The sequence below is a fragment of the Schistocerca americana genome, chromosome 11 (assembly GCF_021461395.2).
Source record: "Schistocerca americana isolate TAMUIC-IGC-003095 chromosome 11, iqSchAmer2.1, whole genome shotgun sequence".
NCBI classification, from domain to species: domain Eukaryota; kingdom Metazoa; phylum Arthropoda; class Insecta; order Orthoptera; family Acrididae; genus Schistocerca; species Schistocerca americana.
The window spans coordinates 75,612,478-75,629,992 of NC_060129.1; the positions used below are offsets into that span (position 1 = coordinate 75,612,478).

The window sequence follows — 17,515 nt, forward strand, 5'->3', positions numbered from 1 at the left end:
TTGACTAGATTTTTAAATTTAAGGTGACTAATTTCTGTGCAGAATGTAATGTACTAAAGAGGCGCCTGCAAAGATTTTCAAACGAAGAAAAATTTTCGCTAAACTCTCGTTCAGAACATCATCTATCATATGCAGTCTATTATTTGGTTCTTGTTGATCGTTATCAAAGAAAGCAGCAGTGTAAGTAACAACAAATAGCAGTGTCTTGCCATTGTTTCGCTAATGAGATGATTCCTCTCTCTTTTTTTTTCTTTGTTTTTTAATTGTAAGCGGTGGTAGCGCACACAAAAGCAAGCCATGCCGCGAGCGGCGACAGGCCGTAAACACTCATTGTCAGAATGTGAAGAAACAATGCATGACACAGTACAGTAATGCATTTTCAGCTTAGAGTGACGTAAACACCTATAGCAAAGAGCATGGCACTTATCAGATCAAAGAAAAATAAGCAATCAATTCAAACCAGACGAAGCACATGAAAAAGGAAGGGTACCCGTATAAATACGGACGGAGCGCCTGAGGCATAGCAATGGCTACCTGGTAAAGCTTAACTGCTAAGCTTACGACTGTAACCAAACTACTGTAGCTGTATCGTCATTCATTCGACCTAAATTGTGTCTCGTATTACAATGGACCAACTTTGTTTCGATTTGGAGGTGCAGTCTAAAGCCTTTCTCTCCCCTTGAATTTAGAGTCTCAAATTTCAGGTGCGGCTTAGTTTTGAGTGCGGCTTAGATTCGAGTAAATACGGTATATAGCTCATCAATGTATTAGCATCCATTGGTGACACATCAGGAGGGTTGTGAGTTGCATATCTAGAATTCTGTCTGTTTTTATAGTTCACTTCTTCTCTTAGTCATGCTAGGATGGTTAGGATGTGCGCATGTTGTGTGTGGACCCAGGAGGAGCTGTCTGCAGTTCGCGAACAGTTGAATGTGCTTTCGGCTACAGTCAGTCACCTTCATGCTGCTACCTCGGGGTGCAAAGGTGGTGAAGAATCTGACACATCGCACGGGAAACCTCAGGTGTCACTTGTTTTGGCCACTGGCTCTGCTTCCGGGGCACCTCCTAGTGCACCCAATGCGGTGGATCTGCCTTCGCAGCACGATGAGTGGCAGATGGCAAAGCGTTTGCGTCATTTGAGGCCTTATTTTGTCATTTCAGACTTGTGTGACAGGTGCATTGCCAGCACGTCAGCAACCAGTTGTGGATTTAGAATACCAGACCATTCTGTTCGTTTCGAGTCATTCCGTGTTAAAAGCATCCTCACTGTTTCAAATGGCTCTTTGATAAATGCAGGGAGTGCACCTCAGCCTAACAAGTGTAAGAGAAAAAAGGCGTCACCATTCGGCCCGAGTTCGGTACAGACCTTGTGGGGCGCGCGCACGAGCAGGCCGGCCACAACGGCAGCGACGAGGGGCGGAACGTTGGCCGGCAGCGGAGGCAGCTGCTCCTCGCGGTAGCTGCGGCTCTTCAGCGCCGGCAGCTCCTTCGCGGTCTCCCCTCCGCCTCCGTCGCCTCCTCCGCCACTTTCCGACTCGACCGGCGCCCAGTTCGAATAGAAGGGATTGCGACCACCGCAGAACAGCTCGTACGCCAGGGCGCCACACGCCCACGCATCCGACTTGCGGTACGAGATGCTGGAGAACGGGCCTACCCTCGCGCAGGCCACCTGCGGGCAAAGAGACGCATTTGTTCCCACCTCGTGATACCAGACATACAGTAAAACGACAAAAATCAGGCTGATCACATCTAAAACAGTGTCTATCCAAAAAGTCACTTCTATTAGGTTATGAATAAAATACTTAAGTGGTTCCAGCAGATTTATTTGAAAAATATTAAAAATACACCTTCACGTGAGTAGTCAACTTTTACAGTAAAACACGCACACACACACACACACACACACACACACACACACACACACACACACACCTGCCAACTCCAGCAGCTTGGGTCAGAATGCAACTCACATGCGATGCAAGCAGCAGTCTGGAGGGGGTGGGGAGGGGGAAGGCAGGGGGAAGGGATAGTAGTGTACGGGTGGACAGGAGAGACGAACGCTGTCTGATGAACTGTGTAGGGACTAGACTGCCAACAGGGAGATGGAGGAGTGGGGAAAGACAGGTGAATGCATTGGCAGAGGGCTGCAAATAAAGCATGTGGGAGATGTTTGTTTCATGAAAAAGTTGGCAGCCCTGGTACACAGCAAGATTCCCGTGCCGTAATACAGTATCGAGCTCCAAAGCAATATGTCGCATCCACTGATAAAGGATAGTTCATTTTGGCTTCTCTAGGCACTTCAGTAATGTACTGGGCTACAGAGATTTCACTGGGTACCAGGACTGCCAACGTGTAACTGCTAGCAAACAAAAAAAATTATTATGCGACTTACTTTTTGCAAGTGGATACTTACAGAAATGACATCAACACCTGCTACAGCTCAATTTCTTCTTTATCGTGCCATAGGTTTAGGTTAAACACCATTATCCAAAACGGATTTTTGTCGACAGCAAGCATTACGTACGTAACATGTCAAAAATATAATATTTGTACATAACGTTTAGTCATACAGAGGTAAATGCTTGCAGTGTCAATTACAGACAACAATCCATGCATCTATCTATGGATGACTAATGGTATTACATTAAAAAAACATATTTTTGACATTTTTTTCATATGTAACTGATAGCAAAAATCTGAGCTGAGTAATGGTCTTTAGCTAAAATCGCTCATGCAATTAAATTAGGGATAAATTGAACAGCAGCTTAAGGTGCTGCATATTGTCATTTCTACAACTTACAAAAGCTGTGCAAAATAATCAACAAAAAATATTTTGGTGATTATTTATATACTTTAATGACTTTAGGCACAGAAAGGAAGTTTAGAGGTCCTGTGGGAAATTATACAGCCCACAAGAGAACAGACAAGAATGGCGAGAGATTAGTGGACCTGGAACCTGTTTAGGAGACACAAGATGAGAATAATGACCACCCATTACAAAGCTGAGGCAAGCAAGAAAACAACGTGGGTCAGCCCTGGAAACTGGAGTGGGGAAAAACAGCTAGACCATGTAGCAATCTGTGACAAGAATCACAGAGAGATTATGAACACGAAAGCGAGGAAAAATAGCAGGACGGAATCAGATCACTACCTTGTTGAGATAAAAGTGCAGATGGATACACGACAGAGCAAGGAAACGTAGGACCGTAAACACTCACAGAATCGACCTAGTTCTGAAAAAACACTGAGCAGCAGAGCAGAGTATGCAAAGAGAATGGTAGTTCAGAGTGACTGGAAGAGAGAGAGAGAGAGAGAGAGAGAGAGAGAGAGAGAGAGAGAGATGATGATGATGATGATGATGATGATGGAAGAAGAGGCAGTGTGACAGGCTACTACAACAAGAAAAGGAAGCACGAGTGGTGGACGGATAAATGTGAGAATGCAGTTGAGACCAGGAGAAAAGCATGGATGAAATGGCAATCCAGCAAAAAGCAAGAAGACTGGCTGAACTTCCACAATGTGAGAAAAATTGCTAGTAAAACGATCATAAATGCCAAGAGAAATAGATAGAATGAGAAACTTGAAAGAAACACAGCTTTCAAGAAACACAGCTTTCAAGAAACACAAATCTTGAGTCTTTTTCAGAGAAATGAATATTAGAATTAATGGGTTCAGGGCAAAAGAACCCTTCGTAATAGGACACAATGGCACAATAAAAATTGGCTAGAAAGAGGTGTGTGAGGAAATGGCTAGATATTTTAGGAATTTGCTCAATGCAGAAGCACCGACAGTAAAGTAGACACACTTACGCTATAGGGACGAAAGTCAGGATAATCTAGACAAAGCATCCACCAGAGCACAAGTAGCAGAGGTAATTAAAAACTTCAAAAACAACAAGGCATCAGGCAATGATGGTATCTGTGCTGAAGAGATCAAGTGGTGTGGGCCTGAAATAGAAAGAAGTATGTACAATATAATGATAGATATCTGGAGAAATACATAGAGTACACGGTTTTGTCGAGACTCTTGCTGAACGAAGTTTAAGAACAACTGGGGCCGACAATACGAGCGTACCAGTGTAGCTTTAAAAAATGGAGGAACTGTACAGAACAGATATTTGGAATACAAAGATAATAGAACACAGACACAGGAAAGGAAAAGAAACAACAGTGACATTTGTGGACTTCCAGAAGGCCTACAATTCAGTTGACAGAAGAGCTCTGCTGGATGTGTTAAAAGATCAGGCACCGCAGTACGCTGTCAGACAGTTTCGAAATAATAACAGGAGTCCGGCAAGGGGACGGACTGTCACCAATTTTATTTAACCTGGTTTTGGACAAAGTAGTGAAACAGTGGAGACAACTAAATAGTAACATGAAGATCAGAGGTGTGCAAATAGGGTACAAGGTCAAACATAATGCAACAGTGGACTGCCCGGAATTCGCAGCTTACACGGCACTCTTAAACGAGACAGAAGAGGAGGCAAAGACAGCACTAAAAAATCTAGTCTAAACAGCAGAAAAGGTCGGACTGAAGATTGCATATAAGAAGACCGAGAAATTGAACACTGAGTCTGACTGGAAGATAGAGGGCCAAGTGGTTGAGAAAGTCTACAATTTTCGTTATTTGGTGGAGGAGATGACTGGTGGTGCAGTAGACAGGGTACAGCTTTTGCAGAAGCTTCGGTATGTGAATATATGGCAAGAAAAATCTGTCACGGAATGCCAAATTGCGACATTACACAGCAACTGTAAGAAATGCGGCTCTGTATGCATTAGAAATGATCAAACCTTGTATACAGTTAGAGAAGAAGGAGCAGAAAACATGGGGGTATCCGGATACACAGAACACGACAGGAACTGTATGAAAATGTGATCCCATACTGACCAAGACGCAAGAGGAGGTTACGATTTGTTGGGCACATCAAGAGGATGGACGAGGAGAGGTTGACTAAGAAGATATAGAATGCAACCTGTCATACGGGAAACGACTGGGTGAAGGAAGTCAGAGATGACTGGAAGGCCGTAGAAATTAAAAAAGGAATCTGCAGACATAAATACAGGGCTGGGAGAAGTATATAGGGTTGGTGGACAGTCACAGGTGGCCAGACATCAAAATCAAAGCTTTATTTACAGAAGAAGAAAGGAACAGAAAAAGAGAGATAATGAAGAGGTATTGGGAGAAAGAAGATGGGCAAAACAAGCCTCACGTTATCCTGAAAGGTCCTAATGAAGCAGCAAAAGAAGAATACTTTATGACTGCTCATCATATATCATATTCTCTCATTTTGTTTGGGCACATATCTGTAGTCTGACTCAGGACCTCCAACTGTCAGAGGGAGTTTATGAGTGATGCCCAAGTGCGAAAGTGTGTACATTTACCTTAGAGCCATCAGTCTCTTGTCTTCAAGCTAAGCTGGGGAGTATTTATCAATAACTTGGATGCACAGCCTTTATAACCATTTTGGAGCAAGTCGTAACATCTGTGTTGGTTGATACAAATAATATACTCTGTGCTTCCCACTTTAATAATCATGACAGCATACTGTATACATAAAAGGATACATAAAAGGATACATATAAAGAACTTTGCACATAAGGTGAATGTCAAAAAAGAAGTTATAAAATGATGTTCAATAAAATTAAAGCGAGTTTGATGAATATACTCAAATTTTGCTATTTGGGAAGTAGAATAACAGACGACAGCAGAAGTACAGACAGAATTTGTTAACATTGGAGAAAAATTTAAATGTTAGAATGTATTTTCTGAAGCTTTCATCTAGAGTGTAATCCTATTTGGAAAAGAAGTATTGATAATAAACACCTCATACTGTAAGAGAATAGAAGCTTTTCAAATACGGCACTACAGAAGAATGCACAACTTTACAGGGATAGGTAATGAGACATTACTGTACGAGGTGTGAGCAAAAAGTAAGAGTAATTTTTAAGAATCTTTATTTACTCATCAATATCAACTTTATCCCCTTCAAAGTAATCCCCTTAGATATATTACACTAGTGCCAGCGTTTTCCTTCAATCGTCGAAACACTTCTGGAACTCCTATTTCGTTATTGTGTTCACATCCTTCAGTGATTCTGTTTTTATTACATTAAAGGTGGCGAAATGACGTCCTTTCACAGTTCCCTTCAGCCACAGGAATAGAAAGAAGTCATAGGGGGGCCACATCCTGCAAGTACAGCAACTTAGACACCAGATTACTGTGGCTGGGTGAGCACTTAGAAATGATGGGTGACCATCCAATCTGTGACACAATAAAATATCCCATCCAACACTGTGGGAAGGAGCCCTGACAACAAACAAAACCTTAAAACACTAAATACAATGAAATTTTTACCCTGCAGCGGAGTGTGCGCAGATATGAAACTTCCTGGCAGACTAAACCTGTGTGCCGACCAAGACTTTAACTCACAGACCTTTGCCTTTCGCAGACAAGTGCCCTACCGACTGAGCTACACAAGCACGACTCACGGCCAGTCCTCACAGCGCATATCAACACACACTCCGCTGCAGAGTGAAAATCTCATCCTGGAAATATCCCCCATGCTGTGGCTAAGCCATGTCTCCACAATATCCTTTCTTACGAGAGTGCTTGTTCTGCAAGTTTCGCAAGAGAGCTTCTGTGAAGTTCTGAAGGTAGGAGACAAGGTACTGGCAGAAGTGAAGCTGTGAGGAAGGGGCATGAGTCGGGCTTGGGTAGCTCAGATGGTAGAGCACTTGCCCGCGAAAGGCAAATGTACGGAGTTCGAGTCTCGGTTCGGCACACGGTTTTAATCTGCCAGGAAGTTTCATATTACTTTTCATAGGTATGTAAATACATTTAGATGTAGGTTAATAAATTTGCCTAATGATTATGTCTACAACTTGATAATATAATGAATGTGCATGTAATTGAAGGTTCCCTCTTTCAAAACCACAAATTTTAGAAAAATGGTCAAATACTGTCAGGAGATAAGGTTTTAGACTGACAGAACACAATTTTCTATGTTAGGAAAAATTCGAGTGAAGTCACTTCCTTGCAAAGTATATAAATTGCAGAAGCCTGAAAGATGGTGCTATTCCATCTGTCTATGATGTACTTTTTGCATTCCTTGTGTTTATGTTTTCATTTTCTTCAAAGGCAAAGAGATAGCCCAGCTCAGAGCCTGTGCCTACCGTCATGTTTTTTTTTTTTTTCAAATGGGGGGGGACCACAAGATGTTTTTCTCGTTCCTCGGTAAGAGGAAGGACTCACTGTTAATGAACGAAAGTAGACGCACGTTATTTGAGAGCATAATCGGCGGTAGCCATTTTGGTTGTGAGAATAAGTTAAAAGTCTGTATTTTTTATGTGCATCAAAGGAAGAATATAATACAGGACGTGGCGCGGGAACTTCCTTATTTGAAACGCGTGGCACACACCAACTGTCACTCATCATTGTGTGGGTTTCAGAGCAATCAAACGTGCGAGACTTAACGTTTTCTTTAAGGTTAGTTTAGTAGCAATCAAGCAGTGGGCAAACATCGAACCTGCAGGTCGTGTCCCTCATGGGAAATCAACTGTTATGTGGGCAGACACCTTTATGAATACTGGAAGTGTGCAGAAAAAGAAACCCAGACCTTCAAGAATCACCAGAATGCCTGAAAACAGTGAGAGGGTAAGGACGTCAATTTTGAATTCCCCCAAGCGATCTGCACGCAAACACGCAGCTGCCCTTGCAATTTCTGAACTCACAGTGAGACAAATTCTTCACAAACAGTTGAAATTTCATCAGTATAAATTGTGCACACACTTACCCACGTGATTTTTTTTCACGTAAAAATGTGTGTGAAGCCTTGATCAATGAACTGCCTCACGATGCCTTAGTGTTGTTCAGCAACGAGGTACAATTTCATTTGTCTGGCTGCTCGAATAAATAAAATGTGCACTATTCGAGTGGCATGAACCCACGAGAACTTCATGAGCAGCCCCTGCATACAGAACGTGTGACTGTTTGGTGTGGACCATCTAAAGTCAGCATTTTTGGCCCACGGTTTTTCGAAGCGAATGATAAGGCAGTGATGATCACTTTTGAGCATTATGTTCCGGTGACTGAACAGTTATTTCTTCCAGAACATGAAGAAATGGATGTGGGTGATGTCCAGTTCCGACAAGATGGCGCCACAGCTCACACGGCACGAACATCAATGATGACATTGCACGAACACTCCCCCGATCGTCTATCTCTCTGAGAGGGCAATCTCCAGTGGCCAGCACGCTCGCCAGATTTTGCGCCGTGTGACTTTTTCTTACGCAGCTATCTGAAATCCTCGGTGTATACCGATCGTCCGCAGACCCTGGCTGAGCTACTGAACAATATTCGTGTCACCGTTGCCAACATTGATAGAGACGTGTTGGAAAAAGTGGAGCGGAACTTCCAATTTCAACTCTCCAAATGCATTGAGCAGAACGGAGACCACCTTCAAGATATCATTTTCAAAACTTAATAGAACAAAACTTTAGATGTTACTCTTTGGACAGAAAGAGAAATAAAATTATGTCTCTAATACTTCGATTTGTGATTTTTTTTAAATAATTTTTTTTTTTAAATATCTGAACACGTGAGGCAATACTGACCCTACAACTTATTTTAGAAGCTAGATTAAGGAAAGGAAAAACCTACATTTCTAGCATTTGTAGTCTTAGAGAAAGATTTTGACAATGTTGACTAGCATACTCTTTCAAATCCTGAAGGTGACAAATATATGGAGCAAAAGGCTATTTACAATTTGTACAGAAACCAGATGGCAGTTGTAAGAGTCGAAGGGTACGTAACGGAACCAGTGGTTGGGAAGGGAGTGAGACAGGGTTGTAGCCTATCCCCGATGTTATTCAATCTGTGTATTGAGCAAGCAGATTCAGAAGGATGTAGGCTGCAGTACGTACTGGGAGATGAAGAAACTTGCACAGGATAGAGTAGCATGGAGAGCTGCACCAAACCAGTCTCAGGACTGAAAACAACAACAACAAGGAAGATCCTGCGCCACACCCTGTATTATTTTACTAACTGAAAGGCTGTACGAGTGATCATTCCAAGTAGTACTGTAATATATGGAAGGCCAGGAAGGTTGCCTGTGTACTTCGGAGTTTTCATGAATACCTGATTACGACATTACGAAGGACACGGTCGAGATCTTGTAGGTGGATATGGCAATCGGACGCAGTATTATTAATTGTTAAGCATAAATCTACAACAAGACTGTTTTGTTTATGTGGAACTAATATGAAAAGATTCTTTACCCATTTACTGGCACAGCTCAGCTTATTGTGCTTGCTCGACACACCGGAAAATTAATCTCATTATTTCCATATATATAAACTTTATTTCTTATTATATTATATATCTTATGTCCCGAACCATAAACAGCAGATCACAAGTTGTTTTTGTAAACCGTACGGCCAGTATTTTGTTTTAAACATGAGTTTACCACCACAATGACTGATATTCGAACTGTCCGCTGTTCACTACAGACCACTTACGGGACTGCGGGGTGTTGTGCAAAACACACTGAATAAAAACATGCCATATCAACACCTACGTTCACATCATTGGCTCCTCGAAACTTGCGTGAAAGCCACGTGTCGACAGGCAACGTGCCACTCTGATGCTCGTACGGCTATTTCCTGAACTTGTTGCGGTCAGGAGCAGGTAAGCCACAGTCGCTCCAAAGCTTTCACTGATCAACACCTACGTTCACATCATTGGCTCCTCGAAACTTGCGTGAAAGCCACGTGTCGACAGGCAACGTGCCACTCTTATGCTCGTACGGCTATTTCCTGAACTTGTTGCGGTCAGAAGCAGGTAAGCCACAGTCGCTCCAAAGCTTTCACTGATGGCAGCTTATGTGGAGGGAGGAGAGGTAAAAATCTTAGGATGAGACTAAGATATGAATACAGTGAGCAGGTTCAGACGGAGGTAGGTCGCAGTAGTTATAGCATGTGATCAGAAGTATCTGGACACCTGGCTGAAAATGACTTACAAGTTCGTGCCACCCTCCATTGGTAATGCCAGAATTCGATACGGTGTTGGCCCACCCTTAGTCTGGATGATAGCTTCGACTCTCACAGGCATACGTTCAATCAGGTGCTGGAAGGTTTCTCGGGGAATGGCAGCCCATTCTTCGAGGAGTGCTGCACGGAGGAGAGGTATCGATGTCGGTCGGTGAGGCCTGGCACGAAGCCGACGTTCCAAAACATCCCAAAGGTGTTCTATAGGATTCAGGTCAGGACTCTGTGCAGGCCAGTCCATTACGGGGATGTTATTGTTGTGTAACCACTCTGCCACAGGTTGTACATTACGAACAGGTGCTCGATCGTGTTGCAAGATGCAATCGTCATCCCCGAATTGCTCTTCAACAGTGGGAAGCAAGAAGGTGTTTGAATCATCAGTGTAGGCCTTTGGTGTGATAGTGCCAAGCAAAACAACAAGTGGTGCAAGTCCCCTCCATGAAAAACACGATACACCATAACACCACTGCCTCCGAATTTCACTGTCGGCACTACACAAGCTGGCAGATGACGTTCACCGGGCATTCGCCATACCCACACCCTGCCATCGGAATGCCACATTTTGTACCGTGATTTGTCACTCCACACAACATTTTTCCACGGTTCAACAGTCCAATGTTTATGCTCCTTACACCAAGCAATGCGCCATTTGGCACTTAAGCGCACGATATGTAGCTTATGAGCAGCTGCTCGACCAAGAAATCCAAGTTGTCTCACCTCCCGCCTAAGTGTCATAGTACTTGCAGTGGATACTGATGCAGTTTGGAATACCTGTGTGACGGTCTGGATAGATGTCTGCCTATTACACATTACAACCCTCTTCAATCGTCAGCGGACTGTCAGTCGACAGATGAGGTCGGCCTGTATGCTTTTGTGCAGTACGTGCCCCTTCACGTTTCCACTTCACTATCACATCAGAAACTGTGGACCTAGGGATGTTTAGGAGCGTGAAAATGTCACATACATACGTATGGCAAGTGACACCCAATCACTTGACCACATTCAAAGTCCGTGAGTTCTTCAGAGCGCCCATTCTGCTCTCTTACAATGTCTAATGACTACTGGGGTCGTTGATATGGAGTATCTGGTAGTAGGTGGCAGTACAACGCACATAATACGAAAATCGTATGTTTTTGGGGGTGTCCGGATACTTTTGAACACAGTGTATTTGGAGATGAAGAGGATCGCACAAGTTCGAGTAGTGTGGAGAGCTGCATCAAACCAATCTCCAAACTAAACACAGACAGCAAAATCGTCATCAAACCGTTGTTGTGGTCTTCAGTCCTGAGACTGGTTTGATGCAGCTCTCCATGCTACACTATCCTGTGCAAGCTTCTTCATCTCCAAGTAACTACTACAACCTACATCCTTCTGAATCTGCTTTGTGTATTCATCTCTTGGTCTCCCTCTACGATTTTTACCCTCCACACTGCCCTCCAATGCTAAATTTGTGATCCCCTGATGCCTCAGAACATGTCCTACCAACTGGTCCCTTCTTCTAGTCAAGTTGTGCCACAAACTCCTCTTCTCCCCAATTCTAGTCAATACCTCCTCATTAGTTATGTGATCTACCCATCTAATCTTCAGCATTCTTCTGTAGCACCACGTTTCCAAAGCTTCTATTCTCTTCTTGTCTAAACTATTTATCGTCCATGTTTCACTTCCATACATGGCTACACTCCATACAAATACTTTCAGAAATGGCTTCCTGACACTTAAATCTATACTCGATGTTAACAAATTTCTCTTCTTCAGAAATGCTTTCCTTGCCATTGCAAGTCTACGTTTTATATCCTCTCTACTTCGACCATCATCAGTTATTTTGTTCCCCAAATAGCAAAACTCCCTTACTACTTTCACTGTTTCATTTCCTAATCTAATTCCGTCAGCATCACCCAATTTAATTTGACTACATTCCACTATCCTCATTCTGCTTTTGTTGATGTTCATCTTGTATCCTCCTTTCAAGACACTGCCCATTCCGTTCAACTGCTCTTCCAATTCCTTTGCTGTTTCTGACAGAATTACAATGTCATCGGCGAACCTCAAAGTTTTTATTTCTTCTCCACGGATTTTAATTCCTACTCCAAATTTTTCTTTTGTTTCCTTTACTGCTTGCTCAATATACAGATTGTATAACATCGGGAAGAGGCTACAACCCTGTCTCACTCCCTTCGCAACCACTGCTTCCCTTTCGTGCCCCTCGACTCTTACAACTACCATCTGGTTTCTGTACAAATTGTAAATAGCCTTTCGCTCCCTGTATTTTACCCCTGTCAACTTCAGAATTTGAAAGAGTATTCCAGTCAACATTGTCAAAAGCTTTCTCTAAGTCTACAAATGCTAGAAACGTAGGTTTGCCTTTCCTTAATCTTTCTTCTAAAGGTAAATCTTAAGGTCAGTATTGCCTCACGTGTTCCAACATTTCTACGGAATCCAAACTGATCTTCCCTGAGGTCGGCTTCTACAAGTTTTCCCATTCGTCTGTAAAGAATTCGCGTTAGTGTTTTGTAGCCGTGACTTATTAAACTGATAGTTCGGTAATCTTCGCATCTGTCAACACCTGCTTTCTTTGGGATTGGAATTATTATATTCTTCTTGAAGTCTGAGGGTATTTCGCCTGTCTCATATATCTTTCTCACCAGATGCTAGAGTTTTGTCAGGACTGGCTCTCCCAAGGCCATGAATTAATGGATTAAAAAACCACTGCAGACACATCTCACACTCTTAATAGTGAAGTAAATAGCCAGTAGGCAGTAGGAAAGTACCTCCGGTGCCATGAGTGCAGTGTTGCCGCCACGGTCCGTCTCTGCAGAGTGGTACGGCATAGACAGGCCGTGGTGGGCGTCGGCCAGGCAGCACCCGAAGTCGGTGACGGCGAGCAGCGGGCAGGGTGGCTCCTCCTCCACCCCCTCCCCATCCTCCGGACCCAGCAGTGTCAGCAGCAGGTTGTCACTCTTCAGGTCCCTGCCAAACACTTCTGTTCAGCTAGTCCACTTCTCTCTCTCTCTCTCTCTCTCTCTCTCTCTCTCTCTCTCTCTCTCTCTCACACACACACACACACACACACACACAGTCAACAGGAATGTAAATAATTAGAGCTTCAATTTTCTGTGAGCAGTAGAATGGCCACAAGAATGCACTAGTGCTATTCATGTTTAGTGTTGCCACCAGACCTGGTAGGTTATGCGGGGTGGTCACAAATTCCCATTACAAACTTCTAGAACTTGCACAGGAGAATGAGTACTGTGTTTACTCGAATCTAAGCTGCACTCTAATCTAAGCCACACCTGAAAAATGAGACTCAAAATCGAGGGAAAAAGATTTTCCCGAATCTAAGCCGCACCTGAAATTTGAGACTCTAAATTCGAGGGGAGAGAAAAGTTTTAGACCGCACCTCCAAATCGAACAAAAGCTTAACAGTTAAGCTTTACCAAGTAGCCATTGTTATGTGTCAGGCGCTCTGTCCTTATTTGTATATGCACCCTTTCTTTTTCACGTGCTTCGTCTGGTTTGAATCGATTGCTTATTTTGCTTTGATCTGATAACTGCCATTCACTTTGTTATAGGTGTTTACAGCAAAGGGCTTGGAAGAGCAGTTGAATGGAATGGACAGTGTCTTGAAAGGAGGATATAAGATGAACATCAACAAAAGCAAAACGAGGATAATGGAATGTAGTCGAATTAAGTCGGGGGATGCTGAAGGAATTAGATTAGGAAACGAGACACTTAAAGTAGTAAAGGAGTTTTGCTATTTGGGGAGCAAAATAACTGACGATGGTCGAAGTAGAGAGGATATAAAATGTAGACTGGCAATGGCAAGGAAAGCGTTTCTGAAGAAGAGAAATTTGTTAACATCGAGTATTGATTAAAGTGTTAGGAAGTCGTTTCTGAAAGTATTTGTATGGAGTGTAGCCATGTATGGAAGTTAAATGTGGACAATAGATAGTTTGGACAAGAAGAGAATAGGAGCTTTCGAAATGTGGTGCTACAGAAGAAAGCTGATGATAAGATGGGTAGATCATATAACTAATGAGGAGGTATTGAATAGAATTGGGAAGAAGAGGAGTTTGTGGCACAACTTGACTAGAAGAAGGGATCGGTTGGTAGGACATGTTCTGAGGCATCGAGGGATCACCGATTTAGTACTGGAGCGCAGCGTGGAGGATAAAAATCGTAGAGGGAGACCGAGAGATGAATACACTAAGCAGATTCAGAACGATGTAGGCTGCAGTAAGTACTGGGGGATGAAAAAGCTTGCACAGGATAGAGTAGCATGGAGAGCTTCATCAAGACTAGAACAACAACAACAACGTCACTCGAAGCTGAAACTGCATTATTTTAATGTGTCATGCATTGTCTGTTGCATTCTGATAATGAGTGTTTACGACCTGTCGCCACTCGCAACACGGCTTGCTTTTGTGCGCGCTACCGAGTCTTACAATTAAAAAAAAAAAGAGGAATTGTCTCATAAGCAAAACAATGGCAAGAGACTGCTATTTGTTGTTACTTACACTGCTGCTTTCTTGGATGATGATTAACAAGAACCAAATAATAGACTGCATATGATAGAAGATGTCCCGAACAAGAGTTTAGCGAAAAATTTTCTCCGTTTGCAAATCTTTGCAGACGCTGCTTTAGTACATTACATTCTGCACAGAAATTAGAGTCATCTTAGATTTAAAAATCTAGCCAGTTGCCATGCTTCATTTCTGTCTGTATCACTATTCAGCATAAGAATAATACGAATATAAACATGACACGATATGTCTACTCTTCCGCGTTTGCTGTTGTCTCACTCTAGTTTCGCAGTTTATTAGGCAGACAGGATTTAAATGAGATAGCAGCAAACACGAATGAAAACATGGCATAATGTTTACATTCTTCTACCTTTTCTTTTAATTTATTTACTGACGCAGAGGTTTTGGCGCCAGTATTTATCTTTGTGCCGGCAAAGCAGGCCTGCGTAGCACTACATATATTCGACGGGAAAAGTTAATTGTGGCGGCACCTACCAACATTTTTAAGAACTACCACTTACTTTGCACTCGATTCTAAACCGCAGGCGGTTTTTTGGATTACAAAAACCGGGAAAAAAGTGCGGCTTAGATTCGAGTAAATACGGTACATAATATTTTGAATTGGAACCAATGTCCAGAAACGTACCCTTCCCATTCCACAACAGTTTCAAATCTGATATGTAACCTATACATTTATGCTTGAGCAACTGAATTAGGCACAAGACAATACAATTATTAGGTAACAATTCAATGGGAACATAACAAAGGATCCATTTATCACTTAAGCACATTTATTTGTATTACCACTTAAAAATTGTGTGTTTCCATTATTCCAAAACAAAATAGAACCCAGCATACTGTACATAAGGAACAACACCGATGCACTACGAAATCTGTTCAATGTGGGAGCCACCGACATCATTAGAGACATTTTATGTACAAAGCGTGTTCTGGTACACTCTCCATCCCATCTGGTGTCTCTCCAGTTACTAGAGCAGCAGCCAGAACTCGTGCCGGCAGATGTTTGTGCGATGGCACGCTCTATTGCAGAAAATGTTTGCGATACAGCTCACAAACAACTCTTCCGTTCCCTCGAGCTCCGCTATACGTGAGGAGTGTACCTGTCTAGTCTGAAAACGTGTACTGGGCCACTTTTTTGCATTGGAGATGCACAGGCATCGAATAGGTCTCACAGCGAGGCAGACATGTTGCCAAAATGTTGCGAACATTGGTAGTCAATTACTAGCCACGAACACTGTTGTGAACAATGTTGTGAACTCAGTGTAAACGCGCCTTTAGACAGAAACTTAAAACATTCATTGAGATCCACAGGTCCTCATAGCGGAAACGTCCCAGTCACTAATAGATGATCAAATATGTAGTTATTACCAAAAACTACTGTGAATCACAGCCCACATTTTTCGATTTAAAAGGAAACAGATTGACAAGGTGAACAAGCAAGGGGAATTAACTGCAGAAGAAATCACAAAAGCTTGACTTTATTGCACGAAGATGGAGAATGTGCCACTATGCAGAGTATCAAAAATAGTGTCTCTCAACCCATTTTTGGAGGTTGTTTACAATACGCCCAGTTAACCATGGAAGGAGGACACCCACTTATTCTAAGATGGAAATCACCATTTCACAGAGCTTTTAATCCTGTGCGCATGCCCCCCCGGCCGTTATTATGGCCAGAGGTGGTTGTTCTGGGTACTGATTTCTCAGGATCTATTCACCCAAATTGCATGAAAATGTTATCATATGTCAGTTCTAGTATAATGTATTTGTCCAATGAATACCCGTTCATCATCTGCATTTCTTATTGGTGTAGCAATTTTAATGACCAGTAGTGTATTTGTCGATCTGGCATTCCACACACCATTTGTAGTTACAAAGCTCAAACGTTCCAAACAGCCAACAAAGAAATAATGCAACTGTGGTCCATAATATCTGGCGATAAGTCTCACCAAAACTTCGCTCGACGAGGCACACCTCGGAAATTTATAGCTCTGTGTGTGACTCGGTAGGGAGGATTACGGGAGAGAATGGTCGGCTCGACAAAGAGACGTTTCAGATAACTCTAGGCCCATTTCTCAAACTTAGGACAAAGTACTCACTCCAGCGCACTTCCTCGAGGGGGAGAGAGACACAGTATTGTGAACCGGACTTGAGCCACTGACTGCAGCAGACTTGATGACAAAGTTCACACAGTGTCAAAGAACAGAAAATTTCTGGAAGTGCAGGAAGTACCGAGTACCTGGCACTCTCACGTAACTTTCACCAATTCGAATGCTCGAACAGAGGAGCAGTGAGGCTCTGAACTGATGACAATGTGCTCTTACAAGTAGTTCTTCCAAAGCACCTGTGGAAGGGCGGAAGTGAGTGCGAGTACAGGAGCCGAAAGAAGACAGAGGCGGAATCCCGACCGCATACGGAAGGCACTTCTGTAGACCTGTCAGGCTGGTCATACCTCTGGTGGAGGTAGACCAGAGTGTGGAGAATCACTGAAACGGCACCTACACACTGCACTACATCTGAATTGTATTGTTAAGCGAAATACTGGATGGATGAATGAAGTCCGTGTATTCGCACACTCAGTTAAGCAGCCTCAAGGCAAAAACAGTTTCTACTAGTGATACGTGCCTTATTATGTTACACTTACACAGTAGTGGAAATCAATACTAAGACCTGGATGTTTGTAGGAAAATTAACAAATGTCAGCTGGAATAGTCGTGCACAGTGTGTACACAATAGTACGAGATCCAGATAATGACGAAATCAGTCAAATGGTATCGCATTAGATGCCAGTAGTACAGCATATAACATGACATCCAGCAATTCAGGTGGTAGAGGATGGAACTCGGTATGGAAGCAGTTGGCTATGTGCGGTGTGCCTTTACTGCAGTGACAATGCCACACAGAACACAGTTATCTTGAGATAGCGTGTCCAAG

The 17,515-nt window shown here is 42.9% G+C and overlaps 1 protein-coding gene across 1 annotated transcript in view; it reads right to left on the minus strand.

The window, feature by feature from the left end:
* Nucleotides 1-17,515, minus strand: part of LOC124553818 (serine/threonine-protein kinase Pink1, mitochondrial) — a 120,844-nt gene that overhangs the window by 19,514 nt on the left and 83,815 nt on the right. Inside the window, exons 6-7 of the mRNA XM_047127801.1 lie at nucleotides 12,812-13,010; nucleotides 1,367-1,669 (exon numbers count right to left, since the gene is read on the minus strand). Coding sequence (XP_046983757.1) covers nucleotides 1,367-1,669; nucleotides 12,812-13,010 — 502 coding nt within the window. The remainder of the gene's footprint in view (nucleotides 1-1,366; nucleotides 1,670-12,811; nucleotides 13,011-17,515) is intronic.